The following is a 25,658-nucleotide window of genomic DNA, read 5'->3' as shown; positions in this document are numbered from 1 at the left end:
GGAAACGTAAAAAGTCCCTTAGCTCGTCCGAGGGTTCTGGGAATGAGCCGCAGGATGAGGCTGAAGCAATTGATATCCGGAGTGAGAGCAGAGACTGTAAGGTGATCATAAAGCTTGCACAGGATAGTGCATCCTTTAAGGAGTGGAATTCAGTGGCATTGTCAAAGAGCCTAACTGTAGCTGTGGGAGTGATCAAGAGTGCGAGTGTCCTTAGAGATGGCTCGCTGCTGGTCGTGTGCAAGGACGCGGCTCAGCAACGGAAGGCGATTGGAACTAAACGTCTGGGTGGAAAGGACATTCTTGTGTCTGATGCTGAAAGAAACACGGTCAGAGGAGTTATCGTAGGTGTCCCTACGGCGACGTCTGTGGATGAAGTTAAGGAGAATTTGGGAGCTACGGTGGTGGACGCTAGGCGGTTGAAGGTGACCCGGTCTGGGGTAAGATGTGACAGCTTGTCGGTAATGGTAACACTTGAAGGGAGGTGCCTGCCTAGTAAGGTGTTCATTGGGTTCATGTGCCATGACGTTAGGCCATATGTTCCACCGCCCCTGCGTTGCTTTAAGTGCCAGCGCTTTGGGCATATTGCAGCGGTCTGTAGAGGGAGGCAAAGATGTGGTAAATGTGCAGGAGATCACGAGTATGGTAAGTGTGACGTGGGAGCAAAACTGAAGTGCTGTAACTGTGGGGAAGAACATAGCTCTGCCTATGGGGGATGCAGGTTTAGCAAAAGAGCTGCTGAGGTGCAGAAAATAAAGGTCTCTCAAGGTATATCCTATGCAGATGCAGTCAAGAAAGTTTCAAGTAACGAGTTTAGAGTAAATACAGAGAGAGGAGCCAGCGCTGCTCCCAGCCAGGGCGAAATGAGAAAGGCCAGCGTGGCTCCCAAGAAGTGTGAAGGTTTCAAGAGTGGAGGTCCCAAGTGTGCAGGTTCCAGAATTAATGAGAATACCCTGGTTGTGGATAGAGAAAATTTTGTACTCTTTATGGTGGATGTTGTAAACTGTGCTGCTCAGACTCAAAGCAGAACTGAAAGGATCAGGATCATTGCTAAAGCTGCAGGGAGATTCCTTGGAACAAAGGAGCTTGATTGGGCAGATATATAAAACAGGCTAAAGGCGCTAAATGGGAGTCGGAGTGATGGGGGTCTGCTTTTGGGGAGTCAGAGTGATCAGAGTGACGAGATGGGGGTGGGGGTGGTCTCCTGTCCTCGTCCAGTCTCGTAGACGCACGGCTACCAAGCAGCGACATCAGTGGAAATATTAAAGCCTATAGAATGAAGCCTAAAGAATAAAGCTGTACGATGGAAGCGCCGAACGTCAAAGAGGGAGAGGAAGATGAAGAAGAGTCTCCCTGGAATAAAGCCGGTTGGTCTCTGAAACAACAACAACTATTCTAGTCACAAAGACATATCATGACCTCATGGGCTTTGTAACACCAAAGCAATGGAAGGAGTTCTTTTACGGACTACGACAGTCTGAGGACTACGAAAAGTCTGAGGAATAAAGTCTGGCGGTAATGCAACAATTGGATGCCAACCGCCATAAAACAACAACAACAACAACAACAACTTAAGATACCAGCCGCCTTGGATCAAGTCTAAGGAGGAACTTCTGGCAGTATTGTAACACCAGCCGCCATACAACGACCCGGTCTGGAGAGACGGGAGATGGCGGAGGAGAGTGGATCGGTGGTCGAAGACGTTCTGGACGGCGTGGAGGAGCAGCCTTTTCTGGCTGCACGTGCCCGGAAACGTAAAAAGTCCCTTAGCTCGTCCGAGGGTTCTGGGAATGAGCAGCAGGATGAGGCTGAAGCTATTGATATCCGGGGTGAGAGCAGAGACTGTAAGGTGATCATAAAGCTTGCACAGGATAGTGCATCCTTTAAGGAGTGGAATTCAGTGGCATTGTCAAAGAGCCTAACTGTAGCTGTGGGAGTGATCAAGAGTGCGAGTGTCCTTAGAGATGGCTCGCTGCTGGTCGTGTGCAAGGACGCGGCTCAGCAACGGAAGGCGATTGGAACTAAACGTCTGGGTGGAAAGGACATTCTTGTGTCTGATGCTGAAAGAAACACGGTCAGAGGAGTTATCGTAGGTGTCCCTACGGCGACGTCTGTGGATGAAGTTAAAGAGAATTTGACTGGAGCTATGGTGGTGGATGCTAGGCGGTTTAAGGTGACCCGGTCTGGGGTAAGATGTGACAGCTTGTCGGTAATGGTAACACTTGAAGGGAGGTGCCTGCCTAGTAAGGTGTTCATTGGGTTCATGTGCCATGACGTTAGGCCATATGTTCCACCGCCCGAAAAGGCTGCTCCTCCACGCCGTCCAGAACGTCTTCGACCACCGATCCACTCTCCTCCGCCATCTCCCGTCTCTCCCAGACCGGGTCACCTTCAACCGCCTAGCGTCCACCACCGTAGCTCGTGGGTCTTCTTGTTGAAGGAAAGGTTCCGTAGGTCTTTCCTTCCTGCTGCTGTCAGACTTTATAACAAAAACTGTTAGTCCTGAACACTCGCAATACTGACCTAACCTAATACTGATGTGCAATTCTGTCATATGTATATAATCTCTCTCTCTCTCTCTCTCTCTCTCTCTCTCTCTCTCTCTCTCTCTCTCTCTCTCTCTCTCTCTCTCTCTCTCTCTCTCTCTCTCTCTCTCTCTCTCTCTCTCTCTCTCTCTCTCTCTCTCTCTCTCTCTCTCTCTCTCTCCCTCTCTCCCTCTCTCCCTCCCTCTCTCTCTCCCTCCCTCTCTCTCTTTTTTCTAAAGAATACGCAGACGCTCAATAAGAATCCTTTTGCCATTGACCATCTCCTGACCCAGTGCACAGCTTTATTGTCTGAGGTCAAATGGTAACCTCCGTGCATACAGTCAGTCCTAGTATTTTAGATGGTTTATTTTTACCTAACATGCTTTGCTGTCTCATTGGGAGCCACTAAGGACACTGTTTTAGCTGTCAGATATTTCAGCTGTTTCATACCATTTCCTACAACAGAGGAAAAAAATACTGCTATGTTGAGGCTTGGTGTGCAGGACATGTGAAAACAAGGGCGAGATGAGCATTGACAATAATGAATGTGTTTGGAGGTCAAGTTGGTTTGGACAATTTACATTTTAATTCTTGGGAAAGAAGTGCATAAAACACTATAAAAGTATTGTATCAAACACATATACAGTAAATAGCATAGGTAAGTAAGTATATTCCTTTAAAACCTTCTGTGAGAAATCAGAGAATTACTGTGTTGTATAGAACAATGTAGAGCACTATGAATCCAGCTCCTTGTTTATAAGAAATTATTTTTTTTTCTACAAGCTTTTTTGCCTGATATTGAGTCAAAGAAATCACAATCTGTAGAAAACAGTGTTGCAAAAAATCTTGCACATCACAAGTCTATGTCTAAGTCTAATTATATTTTTTGCCTTTATGACTTCTCCTATATTGTCTGCTTTTGCATAAAGGTGTCGATCCTGCCTTCATCATCTCAGCCAGAAAATCCAAACTGCACAGGGGACTGAGCACATGACAAAACGTATTAATGACCCAAACATTGTTGACGTGTAGTTTTGGTCACCTGCCAGGGGTCTTTCCTATCTGCTCCATTAGATGCTGTGTTGTCATTCTATTGTCAATGACATTCTTGCCACTGGCAGAGTGAGAGCTGCCAGGAGTAACCAGACGAGGAGAGGGAGATCCCCGATACTGGAGTCTCTGCCAAGCATAATCAACTAGTTTAACATCAAAGGTAGAAGATGTTAAGGTTGTCTTACAAAGGCGGCACTTCTCACACTGAACGTTTCATTATGAATGAGAACAATTAGAAGCAATTATGAGCAAAAGCCATTCTTCTCTCACTGCAGGCCCCAATTTTGCTCTGGATGTGTAGCTCATTACTGCGGCTGTTGAAACACCTGATCTAACAACAGGTATTGGCCGAAGCCCCGTACTGCACTGGAAAGATATCTTCTTCTTGGATCCAAATTTAACTGAAGTATGAGTCAGGTGGGCCAGGAAACTGTTACCAAAACACACATAATATCTCAAAACTATTTGTTATCCATGCAACCAACCAATCAATCTACCAGCTGCAAAACGTGCTGAAAAAGCAACTGCGTCGATTATTGTCTATTTTTTACAGTTTCCATGAGACTTTATTTGAGAAGTAACTCACCGGTTCTTTTTCTTTGCTCTGTTTATCTGCCTCTATAACACAAGTGGCAGAGTACATTACTGAGGTCTATGGTTGAGATTAGTATGATACCCATGGCCTCTGATTCAGGCCAGAACAGATAGACAAGCTCTTTACAATGTGTGGCAATGACTTAAATTCCAAAGCTAAATACCGGTATATCTCTGTCTAGTTGGCATTAATGAAGTGGATTATATAACAAATCCAAGTAAGAAAATCTCTTATTTGGGCATTTCTCTACTTCTACACTCCTCACATGGTAAGGTGAACTACTGCAATTATTTCCACTTGTTGTGTATGATCCTCAATTAGAAGTGTTAATGCCATTTAAGTCTAATGCATCTACTGTCTCTTGTTGTGAACAATTATGTGAAACTCACATCCGTAAATGTTACCAATGTTAGTTGACGGTGTAGCCATCATGTCAAATGATTTGTATTTATTTATTTGGTTGGGACAGTGCATGTTAAAGAACATGTTTGATATTTATGCTGTAAACACGCCAGATTGTAGCCATGGGTTTATGTCCATCTGTTGTCCCACATTTCCTCCCACAAGCACACCAGTGTACTTCAACACTGATTTTGGAGATTAACCAATACCATAACTTGATATTAATGTTGTGCTCGAGTCTAATTTGACCTAGGGTTCTTTAAACGATTATTTATAACTAACCAAAAGAGTATAATGATTACGCTGTTAAGAGAAGATTACTGTCCTATACTGCCCTTGTCAATGAAAGGGGACACGCCATGTTATAATCAGATTATATAAATTGATTTATTTATTGTGTGAGTCAGAAGAGGTAAGGAATAGCCATCTGTCACCCTCACTGACTACTGCGTGCTTTGACACAATGAAATGATGTAGCTATTCTTAGATGCTTGGTTGTGCACTTTGATGAATCCCACTTTTCACACCATTAACTATAGCCTACAGGTTTTATTCACAGAGATAGCCCAAAACAATCTCAAACACACCCACGAACCAACAATAGCAACAATGATACCAGCTGCTCCACCAAGTCTGTCTCAGTCCTGTGCAGGGACTAAACTATTATCTCCATTCTTGATCATTAATTAAGGTTTGCATTTAATCTTAGCACAAAACACAACATAATTTATGCATTACAGAAATGTATTCATTCATTTATTTATTTATTATTCTGAAAATTAATTGTCCTTTCCGTATCAACACTTATAATGAACTAAATGTCAACCAAACGTTAGTTCCACTGTCTGAGAATCATCATAGTAATACAGATCCCAGATGTTGTTTTGAATTCTTAAATCAAACATTTAGTAACGCTAATAGGCCTTAATAGTTCTTACTTAGTACCTGTTATACTTTATTTTTTTGTAATTTATGTGTAGTCTTGGCTGGATTCTCTCATATTACTCATGACCTCATGATTACTTGAGGTATTATAATTAAGGCCGTGGCTGGAGAGCCACGGCGCGGTCAAATGGCCGCGCAGTTTCAGGGACCGCGGCATTTCCCTTATAGCCCGTTATAGCCTCATGGCTGACCTTAACCCTAACCCTAACCCTAACCCTAACCCTAACCCTAACCTTAACCTTAACCTTAACCTTAACCTTAACCTTAACCCTAACCCTAACCTTAATCCGGCGCGGTCTAAAACGGCGCTAAAACGCGGTCAAATAGCAGCGCAGTTTCAGGAGCCGCGGCGCACGGCCGGCACAAAAATAACATGGCAGTTTCGGCCGCGCGCCGCGGCTCTGCAGACACTCCCTATAATTAAACATTAAACATACTTTGTAAACTCTGTTTGGACGAAGAATACACAAAATCAAATATCATCTTTGTAGGATATGTTTAGTGTAGGCGTTTTGGCTGTAGGACTTGTTGTTGTTGTTGTTGTTGTTGTTGTTGTTGTTGTTTTATGGCGGTTGGCATCCGAGTGTTGCATTACCGCCAGACTTTATTCCTCAGACGTTTCGTAGTCCTCAGACTCTGTCGTAGTCCGTAAAAGTACTCCTCCCATCGCTTTGGCGTTACAAAGCCCATGAGGTCATGATGTGTTTTTGTGACTAGAATAGTTGTTGTGTCAGAGACCAACCGGCTTTATTCCAGGGAGACTCTTCTTCACCTTCCTCGCCCTCTTTGACGTTCGGTGCTTTGGAAGTACAAAGCCCATGAGATCATGGGACGTCTTTGTTGTTTTACAAAGCCCATGAGGTCATGGGACGTCTTTGTCGTTTTATCCTTTAGAAGTCCTTCTTCCATCACTTTGGCGTTTCTAGGCCCATGAAGTCCAAGCGCGTTAGAACATCCTCTTGCTCCTCATCCTCGGCTCAGTCTCCAACACCCCCCACCTCTATAAACGTTTACCCAGCCCTGTGCTACATAAGTAAGCAACCACAGCCTGACACAAACCCTGTGACTGGATCGCCAGAACGTTCCGCAGATTGAACTCCCGCCCATTATTCCGAAACCACAAGGCCAACCCGGCCCTTTCCCTATCATAAGCCTCACAGCAAATCAGCACATGCTCGACAGTCTCTGGCACCCGACAGTGACCACACAGACCGGTCGGATGTTTGCCTATCCTACTCAGTGACCAATTGAGTCCAGTATGGCCAATCCTCATGCGGGCGAAGGCCCTTTCCTCCCACGCGTTCCTGCCCATAGACCCGCAAGGACCCACACTACCCTGTATGTGATAGAGATGCCGTCCAGTAACACAGTGGCTCCAAAATTCCTGCCAAAGGCCGACCACATGACTCTTGATAACAGGCTTGATTTCAGATTTGCTTAACTCAACCGCCACATCAATTGATGGCCGCCGAAGGGAACGTTTAGCCAGTGCATCAGCCATTTCGTTACCATCCACCCCCACATGCGCAGGGACCCAAATGAAGGAAACCCTCACATCCTTCCTGGACAGGGAGAGCATCAGACAGAAGATGCCATTCAACACATCCTGTCTGCAATCCGATTTCCCAGATTTAATGCTTTGCAATGCAGAAAGGCTGTCAGAGGCCACCACAATGCCGCAACACTGCAAAGCAGATTCCGCCCATTCCAACGCCAACCGTATCGCTATAAGTTCCGACGTGAAAACAGAAAGGCGATCTGTCAACCTCTTCTTGACCGCTAGCCCCAGGTCAGGCACAAAATAAGCGGCGCCAGTACGCCCACTCTCAGGATCCCTAGACCCGTCGGTATAAATAAACACATCACCTGAGTGCTTATCGATGAGCGCTTGAACGGCAAACTGCGGTGCCCTCCCAGCGACTCCTCTAAGCTTGCCATGCAAGCTAACATCAACAGGAGCCGGGACAAACTTCCACGGAGCTATAGCAGACAAAGCCACCGACGGGCTCACACGCAGATCACCAACCCCCGCAAGCCGCGCCTTCGCATTTCCTACCTGGCTGAAAATCATACCGCCAGCCTCACTCTGCCCCCCATCAACCCTGAGAAAGTCCCTCACCGGGTGAGAGCTCGTATGACCTTGCACATTCACCCAGTAAGCCAACAGAAGTTCTAGCCTGCGGAGCCGTAACGGCAATTCCCCCAACTCAACCTGCAGCGCCGAGACAGGGGAGGTCCTAAAAGCCCTACAGCAGATGCGCAAGGCCTGGGCTTGCTCCACATCAAGCTTCTTTAAGTTAGTCTCAGCCGCAGACATGTAGGCTATACAGCCATAATCAATAGCCGCCCTCATGACGGCCCGATAAATACCCAGGAGCGACCTTCTGCTGGCCCCCCAGTCCTGGCCGGATAGACAACGAAGCAAGTTATTCACCCTTTTGCATTTACCACTGACCTCATCAATGTGCCGACGCCAACTAAGCCTCTCGTCAAAGGTGACCCCCAAGAACCTCACCTCCCTGACCTGTTCGAGCACCTGCCCATGCAGTCGAAGGGAGACGTCCCTATGTCCATTGAAGAAACAGATCACTTGAGACTTCCGTACGGACAGTTTAAACCCCCACTTCAGGGTCCACTGCTCCACCTGCTGTATTGCCCTTTGCAGTTTCGCCTCGTAAAACCGGAGATTCCTCCCTCTCACCCATAGAGCGCCATCGTCAGCATAAAGGCTCCTCCCAACAGACCCATCCACGTCGTCAAAGATGTCCTTAATCATAACATTGAACAAGATAAGGCTACACACACTCCCCTGCGGGATCCCATTCTCCACCCCATAGACCCCAGAGTAAGCAGCGCCCACTCTGGTTTGGATACGCCGGCCAGACAGAAAGCTCCGGACCCAGTTAAACAGTTTACCCTTCACACCACACTTCCGCAGCTTAATGAGGAGCCCATCCTTCCAAACCATATCGTACGCCTTCTCCACATCAAAGAGCACCGCAATAACCTTTTCTTTCTGAGCCCTGGCCAGCTGGATATCAGATTCCAAACACAACACGGAATCCATGGTGTTCCTGCCCCTACGGAAACCACTCTGGTGCGCGGGAAGCAAACCCTGACTCTCCAAGAAGTAATCCAACCGCTCGGTAACCATGCGCTCCATCGTTTTCCCGAGCTGCGACGTCAAGGCAATCGGCCTATAACTTGAAGGGTCAGACGCTGGCCTACCCGGCTTCAGAACCGGCACCACCGTAGACTGTTTCCACGCAGATGGAACACAACCTGAATCCCAAACACGGTTGAAAAGACCCAGGACTAGCCCAAGCGTGTCATCAGTCAAATGAGAGAGCATGTCATAGCACACCTCATCTTTACCCGGGGCTGTCTGTTTCGCCTTAGAAAGTGCTCTCCTTAGCTCAAACAAACTAAACGGAAGGTCAAGGTCATCTTGAGTCGAAGGCTGGTGCCCAATCAGCTCAGAATTCTGGGCCAAAGTACTCTCCCTGTAGTGCCTTTCCGCAGGTGAGAGATTGTCAGAGCTGTGCACCGACACAAAGGTGCTGGCCAACAGTTCAGCTTTGTCAACGTCGCTGACTGCTTCAACACCATTCAGTATTAGGACCGGGGTCCCACGACGGCGCTCAACCCCATGCATCCGCTTAATCATCCCCCAAACATCCCCGAGACGCGTTTCTCTCCCAATTTTGGAACAATACCGCCTCCAATAGGCACTCTTGGCCGTTCTCACAGTTTTCCGCACAACAGCGCGGGCCCTCTTGTAGTCAATGAGGGCACCCTCAGTGTGGGTAACCCTTAGCCGGCGAAACGCCGCATTTCTCGCCCTAACAGCATGACCACATGCTTCAGTCCACCACGGCACCCGCTTCCTATGTCCACTACCACCACTCTTAGGAATCGTGCCTACCGCTGACTGCGTGATGAGCGAGACAATTGCACTATTGAGATCATCCACCTGAGTCAATCCTCCTTCCTGCAGAACCCTAGAACCATCATCAGCTTTCCTCAGGAAAGCCCCCCAGTTCGCCCTTGCCAACTGCCACCTCTGGATCCTCGTCCCCCTGACCACACAGCTCCCAAAGCCAATCACGGTGCGGACTAGATAGTGATCGCTACCAAAAGAAAGATTACCAAGAACCTCCCAACTACAAACACCAGCTAACTCCTTGGACACAAGTGTAAGATCTATTGCACTTTCCGCACCGGTCCCCATATCATAGCGGGTCCCACCTCCATCATTCAGACAAACCAACTCCCTTTGATTGATAAAACCCTCTACCACCTGCCCATACCTATCGGTACCACTACCGCCCCACAAAGCGCTATGCGCATTAAAATCCCCACACCACACGGCCTTTCCCCGAACATCCTTACCGATACTATGTAAGGACTCTAACGTTAACTCACCACACGGATTATAAAGGTTAACCACAGTAACAGCTTCACCACCCAGCCAGACCCTCACCGCCAGGGCCTCCGGCGCTTTACTCACACTGACAACAACGTAATTTAGGTCATCTCGGACAAACACAGCCACACCTCCGCCTCTACCCTGCTCCCTATCATTCCTAACACACACATACCCTTGTATCCCAAAACCCCACCTAGGTCGTAACCAAGTCTCCTGCACGCACATAACGTGAGGCTTGTTCAACAAGGTAGAGACAAAATGCTTAAATTCCTGGCCATTAGCACGAAGACTACGCGCATTCCATTGCAAGACAACCACCGCCATTATGAGCCCCCGGAACCTGACGGCGCATCGGGAGCCCCCCCACTCCCACTGCCAGAATGGGGCAGGGCGCCCTCCCGCAGCGCATCCTCTATCTCCGTCCACTCGGGGCCCCCAGCTCCAAAGTACTTCCCTGCAGCCTTAGCGATGATCTTAGTCTTTTCGGATCTCTTCTTGGTTTGCCCAGTACAGTTAATCACTTCCACTATAAAGAGGAAGAAATCTTTCCTCTTCACAACCAGTACATCCTCCGCACCCACAGGGCCTCTGCCCGTGGAAGCCACACTCACGGGCATCCCAGTGGGGACCTCCCCCTGGCTGCGGGCAACGCTGCCCCCTCCCCTGTCGCCTAGGACACCAGCAGCACTGGCAGCCCCCACTGCATCCACCGTCACCTGACTACCAGACACCTTCTTGACCGCATCCGCGTAGGATATGCCTTGAGAGGCTCTAACTTTTTGCACCTCCGCAGCCCTCTTGCTGAACACGCATCCCCCGTAGGCAGAGCTATGCTCTCCCCCACAGTTACAGCACTTGAGTTTTGCTCCGTCGTCACACTTCCCATACTCGTGGTCTCCTGCACATTTACCACACTTCTGCTTCCCTCTACAGACCGCTGCAATATGCCCAAAGCGCTGGCACTTGAAGCAACGCAGGGGCGGCAGAACATATGGGCGTACGCCATAGCGCATGTACCCAACGCACACCACACGAGGCAGGATCCCACCTTCAAATCTAATCATTATCGACAGGCTGTCACACCTTACCCCATCCCGGGTCATCTTCAACCACCTAGCATCCACCACCTTAGCTCCAGTCAAATTCTCCTTTATGTCATCCACAGATGTCGTCGTAGGGACGCCTACTATAACTCCCCTGACCGTGCCTCTTACAGCATCAGACACAAGAATGTCCTTCCCACCCAGACACTTAGCTTCAATCGCCTTCCTTTGCTGAGCCACGTCCTTGCACACAACCAGCAGCGAGCCATCCCTAAGGACACTCGCATGCTTGACCACTCCCACAGCTACAGTCAGGCTCCTTGTCAACGCCATCGGATCCCACCCCTTAAAGGACGCATTATCCTGCGCGAGCTTTATGAACACCTTACACTCTGAACTCACATCCCCGACATCTGCAACCCCCCCGCCCTGCTCCTCACTGAGAGAGCCCTCCATAGACGAGCAAGAAGACGCCCTACGCTGCACAGGATCAGTGGCTCCAGGGGAGTCCTCCCCGCTGTTCATATCGTCACCGACCAGGTCACGCTTCCTCTTCTTCTTCCCCGTCATACGGACCGAGGCGTTCCTCTATGTTGCCGTAATATCCAAACTGTTGTCGTTGTAGTTTTTTATGGCAGTTGGCATCCAAGTGCACGAGGTATTGTTCGTTGTTGTGTTGTTGTTGTTGTTGTTGTTGTTGTTGTTCTATGGCAATTCCAAGCTAAAGTCTCATTATTGTGCAGAGTTCGCAAAGGGAGGCACAGCAAAGGCCCACTAATCCAGTGGGTCTTACTGGCATGATGGGCTAGTCAATATCCCTTTCCTGCATACTAAACAAGCTGGATTTCCACGCCAGTGCTAGGTAAAAGAGACTCAGGGGAAAACTTTGCCTGGTGCAGTTCTATTCTCTTCACAGCTCTCAAGGTTAGATGCTGCTGAAGTCTTAACCCATTGTTTTCTGTCACTTTAGCTCTTCGAATCCATTATCTGCGTCTATACATGGAGTACATTTACACCAGTTTTCGTCCAAATGCAGCATGACCATGTATCCAGGCTTAGGGCTGGCAAAACGCTGTGATCAATGTGGTGGGATTAGATGCGAGTTGCTACATTTGCACAAAACGTATGCCCTTAAATATAGTAATGCTTTAGTGTACTTATTATAGACGGATGAATGTGTTGCAACACTGGACTAATTGGTGTTAATCATTATGAGGCCAGAGTCACAGGGGTTAAGATGCTGTGTATGTGACGAATAAAGAATGCTCACTTATACTTTGTTGTTTCTGTTTACTTTTTTTTCTCGAGCAATGAGAACTTAGCTAGAGTCACCTCACGAAGTTTAATTTAGGAATTTAATTTCCACACACAGATGAGGTCAGGCAAGGAGGAACAAACTGACAGTAGGCACGGCGGGCGGGTGCTTGTCATTTCTTTTAAATATCGTTTAATGTTAGGAGAGCCTTTGGCCCCGTATCTCAGGCTGAAGGGGACTTGGCAACGTGAGTGAGCTCTCAGCCTTGCTCTGTTTGGTCTTTGTCCTCCAAGAAAGCTGGACAACATTTCAAGCTCATTTGATGATGTGTGCTTGGTGCAAGATGCATACAATGACATAGGACTGTTTTCCTCTTCTTGGAGAAAACAGTTAATCCAGGCTACATTTCTCTCAGTTCTAGATTATGGTGATATTATATATACGTATGCATTCTACTGCAACAGAGTTAAAACCTCTGAACTCTGTTAATCATTCAGCTCTAAGGTTCATTGCAGGAGAAGGACACAGAACTCACCACTGTCAATTATATTCTAAAGTAGAACAGCAATCATTGGATGTTAGAAGAGAACAGCACTGCCTTTTGTTTGTTTATAAGGCTCTAGTTGGTATTTTGCCTGATTATTTATCAGATCAAGTAGTCACCGCTTGAGGTCTCAGGACATTTTTGTCTTCGTGTCATCATCGTGTCAACATAGAGACAATAAAAACGGCCTTCAGCAGGCTCCCTGCCTGGACTTTTTAAATTAAATCATTTTATGCCTTTTAATGACGTTAAAGCACTAGTCAAGGACTATCCGCAGTGCCGCTGCACTTGTTTTATATAATTTTATCTCATCGTGCATTTGCAACTATGTTTTTATGTATTTGTTAATTTTATTGAATGTTTTATTGCCGTTTTATTTGGATATCCTGTGTTTGTTTGTTTAATCCGTGTTGTATTTTAACAGGGAACCCATGAAAAAAAAGAGCTTTTCTCATTAGGTTTTCTCTGCAAACATAAATAAATAGAATGAATGAAAAAACACATGCTCTAACTTTGCCTCAGGTTTGCAGTCTTTGTACCCCTGGGCCAGACCCTTCACCCACATTGGCTATTCTTTCTCAAAAGTAACAGGGAAAACATCTGTCATAAAAACCTGGCAACACACTGCAGTTTACAGTAACAAGGGAGCAGTCTGTACTTATTCACAATAATAAGTACAGACTGCTCCCATACTTTTGTGAGTATTTTACAACATCCACAATGGCATGACACCTGATTGTAAAGGCTAGCCCTTGACCTACTTTACCAAATTACCGATGTAGCATGTTTTGTCTAACATTTAACGTCTAGCATTTTATGACATTTTGTCGAGTGTTTCCATCTGCTTGTTGTTTCTCTTAATGACTAAATTAAATGTCAAAATTGCACTTTCTAATGTTTGTGGGTGCTGTGTTGCCAATAGTGTCTCCCTTTTATTGATTAGAATGTGCCTCTCCTGGTTAGATATTGAACTGATCTTACAAGGCACTTTTCTGCTCCTTGCCCAACTCAGCAGTGGGCTCAGCAGGGGAAATTCACAGAATGATAGTATACAATCTCTGCAGGGTAAAATTGCACTTCTATTTTGTTTTTTTATAAAACTATCTCTGTTATATTTGATACAGATTAGGTGGTCGGCTGAACTCGATGGCAGCGCGGCACTGTGATTTCCCATCAACATGAAGGTGTCAAAACTGGTTTGGGTCTCATAGTGGAGAGACACCAGTGACCTGCAGGCTGGCTGACAGGCTGACTGATCTGAATCCAGCTGTTTGTGTTTGGAATACCTAACCTCCAGGCAGAGTTAAAAACAATACAACATTTAGGCATAGCTCGCACATGAAAGAGAACCATGCTGTAGTAAATGTGAATAGCACTTCTTTGAAAGACTCTGTTTTAGCAAAAAGTACTGTACATTAGATTTGACAGCCACCGATTGGAATTTGAGGCAGCTATTAGAGGACAAAAGGGAGTGGAATTGACCAGTCCATTTGTGCCCAGCTGTCTGCACGGAGGAAGACTGACAATAAGGTAGGTTTTGCATATTTATTGGCACGTGTTTGAGCCCAAAGTGATACAAAATCTGAGCGAAAGAGTGCAAATGTTTAGTCCCAGTCAAGGACTTCACTGCTTATTTCCTGGCTGGTGCAGTGGACTTAGGGGGTAAAAGGGTAAAGGACAACTCGCTTACCCAGGACACAATGCTGGTAGGGGGCCTTGCCTACCCTGTAATGTGCGGGCCAACCAAGATGTTTTGCCAAAATTTGTGTGCAACACCGTTGTTTGCTGGATTTGATATTTGGTAGGACTAAAAAAAAAAAAATGAAAAATCTAAATATCTAGTGCTCACAAGTTTTTTCAGAGCAGAATTGGTTACTGCCGGCCGTATCCATGCCAATAGAATTCACATAACAGGAAAATGTACTGTAATGACCTGAACCTCACAAAATAACTATGAATTTATAACACTAGTGTGACAGGACCATTTAACAAGATGTTTTAACATTAGGGTGGCTACAATATTTTTTCTGACAAGCATTGCCATTACGATTTGATTTGTGATTTAGGTTTTGACAGAAGGATTCTGTTTCAAGTTCATATTTTAAACACGCTCAGAAGATTTAATATCTAAAAGAAGATTGGGGTTTGGACTCCTAAATGGGGCTGCACACTATACCACAAGTATCGCAATAATCGATATTGCAACAGACAAAATATTAAATTAAATTTATTTTTTAACGCCCCAAATCACAGCTGCAGTTTCCTCGAGGGGCTAAAATATATATTACAGTAACACCAAGGTTTTCATACTGACAGAAATATCTTGTAGTATTAATAAATAAAAGCTGCCTTTTTCATGACGTTCCCAAATTTGCCTTTATTTTTGTTAATGTTAAGCTTTTGAGTCTAAATAAATATACCGGTAAGCGCGGATAAAATTTCCATGTCAGGGAAAATCTTTTAACTATGTGGTCGTGGAATGAGCAGGGTATTGCAGCTAGTTCAGATTTGTACTGTTTGCAGCCGCATAAATACAACCACGATTTCTCTGTACGGCTCATGTCCTTGTGGAATGCGCATGCAGAAAATCAAAGTTCAAGGCATGCACAATTTAGTTTCAATGAATTTGTTTGTTTTGTCCAGCCTTTTGTATGTTTAGACATTTTTCACATGGAACAAACACTTTCTCGAAACCTTGAAAATTGTGCTGCAGTTTCCAATCTGCAAATAAATAATATGTTTGCCAGTTCACGCTAACACAACATTTACACATAGAAGCATTCTACATATCACTGCCTAGTGGGGAATCTGTCTCCAGTTCATGATAAGTTTGTGATGGTATTGCGCAGCGAGCCTCTGCGTCTGACTGATAGATGCCAGTGTGCGGGACTGGCTGTACTCTGCTGCTGATAAACGCTCTTTGTCCGGCCGATACATGCTCCTCTTTTCATTTGGAGCTTTAATTTGACAAGTCCTGATTGCCTTCCTGTGTTTGCTTGTCTTGAGCCGCGGTGCAGACGTTCAGCATTGTCTGCTGAAGAGGAGCCTCTGCATAATAACTCCATTCACAGAATAACAGTCCATTACTCTTGTTACTGTACATCACTGCCATCTGTTTTCTGAAATTTAGCATTTACCATTCTCTGTGAAATTTGTATGTTCATTAGACTTTGTGCACATGTGCACTCAATCTCAAATGGCACACAAAAACACTTTCGAGAACCTTGAGTCAAGAAAATACATTTTAAAAAGTGTACGATTTTTTTGACTGAATATTTAGGTCGGAGAGTTGGCAACAGTGAGGTTATCAGGCCACATACATACATTATTTAATTATTACAAGCTAAATCAACTACCCTTTGTGTCCTAGAAATGATTATGTTATTAGAAATGATGTGTAACTATACATCTCTATCGTGCAATGTGTGATAAGCTGAAAATTGCTCTACACATTTTACTTATTGGTTCATTTAACCTTCTGTAGCAGTCTAAAAGCTGTTCTCTAAATAGACTCATAATTTCCATTCCATGTTTTGCTGTCATTTTTTGAATAAAACTGCATTGAGCTGTAACATGCTGTAGGCGGAGGATAATTTGAAAACATGTATTCTATGTCAAGGGTCACGTCATGTTGTGGGATAGACATGTTTATTTCAGCAGTATATATAAAGTATATACATACATCCACTCATACACACACACATTGCACGCGTTCACTATAAATATTTAACACCTAATACAATGTGAGCATAAATTTCTTCGTCTTTTTCTTTCTTTTTCATTACCACTTCATCATTAATTTATGTGACATTTGCTTTCTGTTTTGCTGTGGCCAAGCGAGTTTATGGAACATTAGGCTTTTAAGCATTTGATTCCGTTCTCATCGCTCTTTGCTACATTGTGCCGTCTCATAGGTCACTTAATTGCAGGATACTGATACTCCATTATGACTGTCTTAGCAGCTCATCGTTTTAGCCATTTCAATACATCTGATGGTGCCCTCCGTATAAAAAAAATGGACCACTCTGGGGTCTGGGATGAGAATGGTAATATGCGTTTGCGTCGGCAGAGGCGCAGATCGTGTTTTTGTTTATAAATAGCTCCAGCCAGCATTATTCCACTTGCGCTTGTCCCACGATCATCAATCATTCTTGCGCTCAGGCCCCGCTCCTCGCACCAGAGAGGGGTTGCTGTCTCTGGTGCTCTGTCCTTGCACCTCAACCAGCGCAAGTACATTAAGTAGGAAACCATGAAAACCAGGAGAGCCCTGACCGAAGGGGAGATTGCGGTGTTGATGGAGGGAATTATGTCATTTTCAACAGTTCCACTTGAAAGCCTAAGCTGGAGGTCATTTTTATGCACCAACATCTGGTACTCAGCTGTCACAGGCTGGCAATGCTCTGGACATGTTCAAACCCTTTGGGAGGGGGGCTTTTGTCTTTAAGGGAACTGCAGTGGTCACAGTTTGAATAAAATGATCGAGCCCTTTCACACACACGCACTCACACGCGCGCACGCATTCACACGCGCACGCACACACACACACACACACACACACACACACGCACACACACACACACACTATTACTACCTATCTAATATACTGTAATTATCATTCATCACACATATTGCAGCATCATTGAACGCATCCTCATGAACGTCAGTGCCATATGTTCTCCTTTTGTAGTGTGTAACTGTGCGCACACTAAAGCCTGCTGCTGTTACTATGGCAGTGGCAAAAAATGCACAAGAAGTGGAGCTGATCTGTAACAAAATTATTATGTAACAATTGCGCTACAAATGTTTATCTCTGCCTGACGTTTTTCCATAGCAAGACACCACTGAGTACATGAAGGACGTTCATAAAGCACGTACTGGGTGATTGGATTAAGAAGCAATATGACTTCTAAAAACGTAAACTTTAATTAGAAAATTAAGCTTTCAGTACTTTGCATGCTACATCTTCCCACCCAAATTTCAATTTTACAAATCCCAAAAGCCTATTGCTCATGCGGCACATTTGAGAGCTCACCTCCCGGAGTTCCTTGGCCACATCTTTAAGCTCCTTGAGAATGCCGTCCAGCTGATCGATCACCATCTTCATGTGGCTGCGGATGCGTTCTCTCGGGCTGGGGGTCTCAGAGGTGTCCCGGGCCGGAGCTCTGCTGAGGGACATCCTTCACAGGGTGACGTGGGGCCAGTGGCCGACAGGCTGAGGGCGTGGGGGAGCCGAGTCGGGGTCCATGTCTTTGGCTACAGGGAGCCTCAGTGCTACTGATCCGAACAAGGGCCCCAGCCACGCAGGGAGAACTCAACATCTTAAAAGCACCTGGGCTGCCCAAACGCCTTGCCTGGCCCGCACTCTCGGCACCTGGTCACACTCTGACATCCATGCTTTTGGATAGATTCTCTCAAAAATGAGGTAAAAAAGTGCATGGGGAAAATGGAATACAGTAAATCCATGGAAAACAAGGAAGCAAAATACATGGGCTCAATGTAATATGTGGAACTTACATAATTGTGTTCAGCCGACTCCTGTCAGTGTTTAAAACTGAAAATCTGATTTAAAATAGGCCCTGTCAAATGAGGGGAAAGGCCCCTTTTGTCTGTCATGTAGGATTTATTTTACCTGTTACACACAGTGACATGATGTCCTGGTAAAATACAAAACAAGCTCTTGTTTTGCCTTTATTAAGGATGCTATTCTACATATAAATAGAAAAATAGAGTGCCTTGCAATTGCTCAATAAATAAAATAATTATCTTTTACATTGTTGGTGGCCAAAAGGGACTTATTAACTAACTGAAGTCCCTCACATGCGGCTATTAATGATTTTTAGTAAAAGATCAATCCTGTGTGAAAAACAGGTATTCCTCTTGGACTCCTTTTAAGAGGTATATAGTGAAAAAGCTTCAGAATAGGAAATGAAATCTGCTTTTCAACCGTTTCTTTGCAGCTGATGACTTAATCATGTCCTTCACTTCATGCTCATGAAGGAAATAAAAAAGTAGGTGGACAGCTCCCACAATCTTCCCACACTGCAGTGCTAATTCCAGGTGACATGGACTCCAGATTAATAGAAAGCAGCGCAATGTGACCAGTAAGAGGAATTTGCAGAGGAGTAAAACAATATCATAGAGTTTACGCCAGACCGTTGGGCGAGCCTGGAATAAGCACCTTTATGAAGTCACTGGTTTGACTTGTGAAGCGCTGCTCTTCAAGTCTCGTCAAAGATGCTGACCCACGGCAGTCTAAAGGGGTGTGCCCCAAGAAACAAAACTGGAAAAAAAACTAGAGAACAGATTGAAGAGAAAAAGCATTCTCTTCTCTCCTTCAGTTGTTGCTAAGGGAACCCGGTCTGCCTCCTTGTGCTGTGATTGGATAATTATTTTACTTCTTTTCCATGTAGGTAATGTATTTCTCTGTGGGCTTATTTCAGAGTGGCTGAAAGCTGCGTGCCATCCAGTAGCATGAAGTAAATCCCATGAAATCCTTCCAGAGGAGCCCCAGTGAACGAGCCGGGGAGAGACGAATTCTCATCGAATCCTGGGCGATGCCACTGCCACTGGTCTGCTGGCCAATCACACATGGTACCTGGACCGACAAAAAGACAACAACAAAAAATCACTTATTCCATCATGTGTCCTTCATTTCTCCAACACCTCTCTGTTTCTTCTTCCCTCGGCTGAGCAAACGCAGCCTGTCACGAGACTGACAGGAAGTAATTGCGTTGATGATTTTTATCCTCTTTTAAACTCAGCATTACTTGTGTTACTTTGCTGTTGCTATGCCTGTGTCTCATCCCCACAGAGAGGGTCAGTGCTGCCCCGTATAACACGCCGCTTCTTTAGCAGTCCCTCTCTCACACACGCACCAACATCTTCTGCCCGCCTCATTCGCTCGTCGTCTTGTCTCACACACACGCTCTTGCTTTTGGTCTTACTCCCTCCAGCCCTCCCTACCTCTCCTCCCTTCCTCCCCCTACTTACAGTCTTGATAGCTTATATCAGCTGGCTTCTTTCACTCTCTCGCTCAACATCGGAGATGCACAAGTGAAAGATGAGCAGAAGATGAAGAACAGTCTTGATAGTCAAAATGCTGAGAGGAAGAAGGCTGGAGGTGACTAAGAGATGGCCTTGTTTTTTTTGGCGGCGGGGGGGCTGAGCTGCTACATCCGTTACTCTCACTCAGTTAAAGTGTTGGGCTGGAAATGAGCCTGCCGTCATCCCCCGTCAGAAGGCGTCAGATGGAGAAGGGTGACAGTGGTGAGGAAGTGAACGCCGCGTGATTCATTGTACAGGATGACAGCCTCCCCTCTCTCTCTATCTGCCCCGTCAGCCCCACGGTCCCGCTGGTTGGGTCTTTCCCTCTGTCCCCACGCGTTCCCCTGCGCGTTCTGTGCCTCCTCGATGACTGGCTGATGAAGGGAAGCTGATGCCAGAGTTTATTGTGGAGCTCCGGCTGCTGCCAGCTCCACTCGCTGTGTGCTGTGCGGAGGAGGGGCCTGGTGCGTTAAAGGAACAGTGTAGTGCTGAGCTGTCCCTCCTCTCGCCTTATGCCTCTCCACTACCTCACTAGTCCCAGTTTGTCACTGTTCTACCAAGGGTGTTATCGTTTGGTTACATCAAGATGAAGTTCTCTGTTGCTGCTTGCTAAGCAGGGGACAGGGTGGACAAAAGTTCCTGACTGTTACAATATTATTGTATAGCAGAATGGTAGACCAAGAGATGAAAGAGACAAAACCTAATTCTCTTTCCATTGCCGTTGTTGGCTCGAGCCATTCCATGGAATGGAATGCGACGAGTTTTTGTTATTGCCTGGTTTCTTTTTATTATGATTATTCAGTCATTTTACCACAACTTGGGCATTTTTGACCCCCTGAACATCGATGAAAAGTCACACATGGGGACATAGACGCGATCGGCTCGACCCGAAATCGAATAAAATGGAGCTAGTGAGAACGCCCGTCGCAACAGTGCAAACTAGTTCAAAAAAGAAAAAACATGAAACGCTTAATCTTTGGCCTAGGCACATGAACTTGGGACAGTGATAGAGCTACGTTTGAGGAGTAAAGCACACCTGGAAGCATCGCTCTATGATAAACAGGAAGTCAGCCATGTTGAATCAAAGTGGCACCGCCACGCTTGACTTTTTTCTTTCAAAATCTTACTTGTCCTAGGTTTTTTTGTCTGATCGAACACTTTTTGCATCTAAAGATATTGAAATTTAATAAAAATATAAAAAAAAATAATGATATTCCTTACGGTCTCCGCGTAACACGCCCTCAAAAAAGGCTTAATTTCCTGTTTTTTCAAGGACAAGTCACATCTATTGGAAATGATCTACGGAGCTCATATTTCACTCACTAATGCTTTTTTATGGTCTGATTGGAAGTAAATACCCATGTAACAAATTTACTCTATAGCGCTCCCTACTCATTGTGTGAAAAACTCAACATTGTCTGATTTGTTTGAAACTCATGGGTTATATTCTCCTCGAGACGCCATGAAATTTTTTTTTTTTATTACAGATATTGTGTATTTTCACAATTGGCAAGCAGGGGCGCAATTAATGCCTTCACTTCCTCTTCCTCTTTTATTTAGATGGAACATTTCCTCTCGTGCCTTGGTATTAGCATTAGTGTTAGCATTAGCATCAGCATTAGCAGCGGGTCTCTGTTGCTTGGTGACAGAGGTAGGCGGAAGGCGGTCGCGCGGGAAGGCGGTCGCGCGGGAAGGCGGTCGCGCGGGAAGGCGGTCGCGCGGGAAGGCGGTCGCGCGGGAAGGCGGTCGCGCGGGAAGGCGGTCGCCGGTCGCCTGGGAAGGCGGTCGCCCGGGAAGGCGGTCGCGCGGGTGGCGAGAGCCATCATTGCCGTTACCGCAGCTTTAATTAGTATTTGTTTTTATTTAAGTACAAAATAACCACAGGCAATTGTCAAGATATGCGTCGTCCTTTTTGAAGAAATTAATTGAACATTAATATTTAATGACAGTTTTTTGACCCATGAATGCATGTTCCCCAGGACATGGCCGCCTGCCCACAGCCAGTGGTTCAGTGCATCTCTTAGCATATTTGTAAAGTGAAATGTGTGGTGGGTACGTTTATGAGGCTTTTCCGCTTCACTGAATTTGTTATGGGCTTTTTATAGTCGTCTTTACTATGAATGATTTTGCACTGATACAACAATATCAGTATAACAAATTACAGCATAAATTAGAGCATCCGCTTTGTGTTTGGGTCTGGTCATCATATGTTAAGCATGCAGTTTTTTGTTGTGTAGAATGCAGATGGGGCACCATGCCACATGGCTTGTGCCACAGTGCAGAGCCAAGGAGCTCCTCAATAAATAGTCTTTGCAGGAAACAGGTGTCCTTCAACACATTTTCTGCCGCCATTTCTCTGTATTTCAGAAAGTGTTGTCATGTTTAGCAGCGCTTAATAATATATTGTACTTGAAATCCATTTGGGGAGGATTGTGATTTATTTTAGAGAGCTATTCTGTGAATTTATTAAATGACCTCTGGCTGAAGAGACCCAGGTGCAGAGCACAGATAGTAGTGTGTCGATGATGCCTTCACTGGAAATTATGTGAATTATATTCCTGTAAAATGAATTGTTAATACTAATGCATCCAGACTGGGCTCGGTCGTTTACTGGGATAATTAGTAGAATATGATAGAATTTTCCATTGGGCACAGCCCAGGACACAACAATGCATGCTTCCTGCACTATTTTTATGTCCCTGTTGGTTTTGAATATATTTATCTTCTGAAAATGTGATTTAGGAATTGCGATGTTGTAGTATATTACATACAACATTAGCAATGATACAGTACGTCTAGTCTAGAAGAGGAATCTGAATTGAGTAATGCTACTGCTCATTTGTTTGAAAACAATATATTGCATCTTTGTTCTTACACTAAATGTGCTTTGGAAAAACTCCAAGTTACGTTTCCTTCATCTGAATCATTTCCTATCCAAAAGAAGATTTTTGTTTCCTTTTGATATGTGGCATAATGCAAGAAATGTTCCAATACATCAGCCAAACAATCAGCGCAAGATTATAATTGGTGTACTCAAGCCTCAAAATGTCATTTACTGCTAACACATTACAATATGAGCCAATACTTCTTATACAATACATCATCCTTACCTCTACATTAATTAGCTCCCATTCATTCACTATTCAATGCCCTTAATTATTGATACTACTAAGATAACGGCTGCCTCTCATGAGCCTTTTTGTTAGATTTTGAAATTTTACTCCATACAGATGCCCAATACAATTAAAATAATGTTCCTCATTCCATCCATCACTGACTTGTTATGATGTCACCATACCTCTTGTAGCCTTCTTCTGCCATAAAGGCCCATTGCGTGCTTATTTCACAAGTCAGATTTAGTTTATTTTCTTTCTTTATTTTTTTTTCAGTTGCCTTTATGAGATACACATTTTTAGTATATGAGGTCAAGACATTGTGTTACTATGGGGTACTATGTAGGGATTAAAAAAAGTAAAGCTTAAAAGAGCAAGTCTCAACATTGTTTATTTTTATCAAATTGATTTAGGAGATCAAAATTGACCCGTTTCCTATTCTGTTGGCATTTTTTATGTTTCTGACATCAAATTCTCTTTAATTTATTTGTCTGATCATGGTTAATCCATAGTGCTACCCCTCTCCTGTCCATCATGTGGCACTGTAGTGCAGTTCTGACATCATTGCCATTGCATTATTTCCAAAATATTGAGTCAGTGAATTGAAGGTACTGCACCTTTTAATTATGCCACTGAAACTGTTGAAACAGAGCGTGAGATACACTGTGAAAGTGTATTTCTTAGGTGACATGGAAACAAAGGAATACTCAAAGTGTTTAATGTACATTTGCATAAATAAAAGAAGAGCACTCACATCCTTATTTATTTAAACCTATCTCATATAGGTTTACTGTATTGTGATTACATACAATGGGTTTTACATAATCCGTTCGCTGATAATACCTACCAACTGAATTTTGGCTTTGGTTCGAATGGTTTGAACCAGTTCTGTCAACATCTGTTTATTAGTATTCCTGACCAAGTGTGGAAATGTTGGCCTGTTTTCCACTTGCTTGCTTGTTTAGATGAGCAGACAAGTGGTTTAGTGCAGCATCTTTGTTCTGTCCTCGTGCCTCTCCCTTGACCCTGTGATATTTCCTCTGTATGGGTCGTGTGCATATGCGTTTTGTGGTTGCTCCCTCTGTTAGCACTCATGTAGCATGCACAAGAGCAGACACTGTCTCAGACCATAACACCCCGTGATGGATCACTGCTTTTACACAATGAAATGAAGCTTAAGTGTTTGATTGAGTTCTCATTTACTTTCCTCTGCAGAGCTGGAAGTACAGTGGGAGCAGCGGGTCCCATGACCACACAGGTCAGTGTTCATTTGAAAGAGTGGCCCTTTGTCATATACACATTCAGGACATACTCTGTGCCTCTGCCAGTTTATTATGGAGCTATGTAAGATATCATTATTTAAAAAATAACATGGTAGGGGTAAGGAGGTGTGTGTTACAGAGTAGAGTTGTGTCTGATCAGAAAAGGCTTTAATTTATTACATTGTATAAACTGACATTCCCTGCCTTATCCAAGAGAAGAGGTCATGATCTTTAAAAGCGTGCGCTTCAGACAATACAATAGTAGTTTTGGAATCATGTTTTATGATTTCAATCATGATCAACAATCAAACTGCAACACTACCAGCCAAGTATAAAGAAAATGATTAAAATGTTGGAGTAAGTTAACATAATGACAAAAGTTTACAGTTTTCTCACTATCCAATGGATTCATTCAGCTTTGTGGTTGCCTTTATAGAATAAGTATTTATTTGCCACCGAAGAGAATGGCCTATTTTCCACAGGCAAGGTAACTGAGCATTAGGTAAGAGCTGCATATTAGATCTGATGAAGCATGCAGTGATGAGGTTAGATGTATGTTAGCCAGAGGGAAATAACACTTTTTACAAGAAAAACTGCTACTTTCAACCTAAACCGCAGTGACTCTGTGTCGTTTCCGAAACTGTCTAAAAACCAGAAAGACCAGGCTGTTTCTTGGAACAAACTTGGAGCAAAGCCTAAACGATACAAAGATAACGTGAAGTCACCTAAAATACAGCTCACCAACAGATTTTTACCACTTTCAGAGATGGAATTAAATGAAAAAAGGAAAGATGACGTGGCCAAAATACAGCGAGGAGGATCTGTGCCAGGAGCCAAGGTCACAAAGATTGTTTTAGTTGGGGACGGCGCGATAAGTCACGTGACGAATGAAAAGATAAACACACATTCTTTTCCAAGCGCCACTGTTTCTGAGATAACGTCACTCCTTCCAAATATTATGGCTAAGCATGGAGGAGCTAAACAGCTGATTGTGCACGTGGGTGCAGTGGACATGCGGCGGGAACAGACTGAAGTTTTGAAAAAAGACTTCTTGAAGTTATTCGACGTGCTTGATAAAATGGAAATCAAAACATTCATAAGTGGACCTCTTCCAAACCTCGACAGTAGGATAAACAAGTTTAGCCGGCTTCTTCAGCTGAACACATGGCTGTCCAAAGAGTGTTCCCCGAGAGGACTACACTACATTGAGAACTTCTATCTATTCTGGAAACGAGAGGACCTGTTTAAGAGAAATGGCCCCCACCTATGCAGAGGTGGAGTGAGGGTGCTGACAGAGAACCTGCTCCACGCTCTGAGGCATTGGACTGGGCCTGGACAGGGTCCTGAGCAGATAGTTAGAGAAGAGAGGAATGAGAGAAGAATTCCTGCTCCATCAGCCAGAGACCGAGCCAATGTTTCAACATCAAAAGCACCACAACCTCAGCCTCCAC

At 44.8% G+C, this 25,658-nt stretch overlaps 1 protein-coding gene across 2 annotated transcripts in view; it reads right to left on the bottom strand.

The window, feature by feature from the left end:
* insyn1 (inhibitory synaptic factor 1) overlaps positions 1 to 20,242 on the bottom strand; it is a 52,657-nt gene extending 32,415 nt beyond the window's left edge. Inside the window, exons 1-2 of one of the 2 annotated variants that reach the window (XM_072464883.1) lie at positions 19,779 to 20,242; positions 17,821 to 19,383 (exon numbers count right to left, since the gene is read on the bottom strand). In XM_072464883.1, the coding sequence (XP_072320984.1) occupies positions 17,821 to 17,964 (144 nt within the window). In that variant the 5' untranslated portion in view covers positions 17,965 to 19,383; positions 19,779 to 20,242. Of the gene's footprint in view, positions 1 to 17,820 lie in introns of both variants that reach the window. The other variant, XM_072464882.1, reaches the window with a different exon arrangement.
* Between the last annotated feature and the right edge of the window lie 5,416 nt (positions 20,243 to 25,658).

The sequence above is a fragment of the Eucyclogobius newberryi genome, unplaced genomic scaffold (assembly GCF_026437365.1).
Source record: "Eucyclogobius newberryi isolate DKJ021-1_F unplaced genomic scaffold, fEucNew1.0.hap1 SCAF_5, whole genome shotgun sequence".
NCBI lineage: Eukaryota > Metazoa > Chordata > Actinopteri > Gobiiformes > Gobiidae > Eucyclogobius > Eucyclogobius newberryi.
Note: the sequence above shows the minus strand (reverse complement) of the source record. Positions and strands in the feature narration are given on the sequence as shown.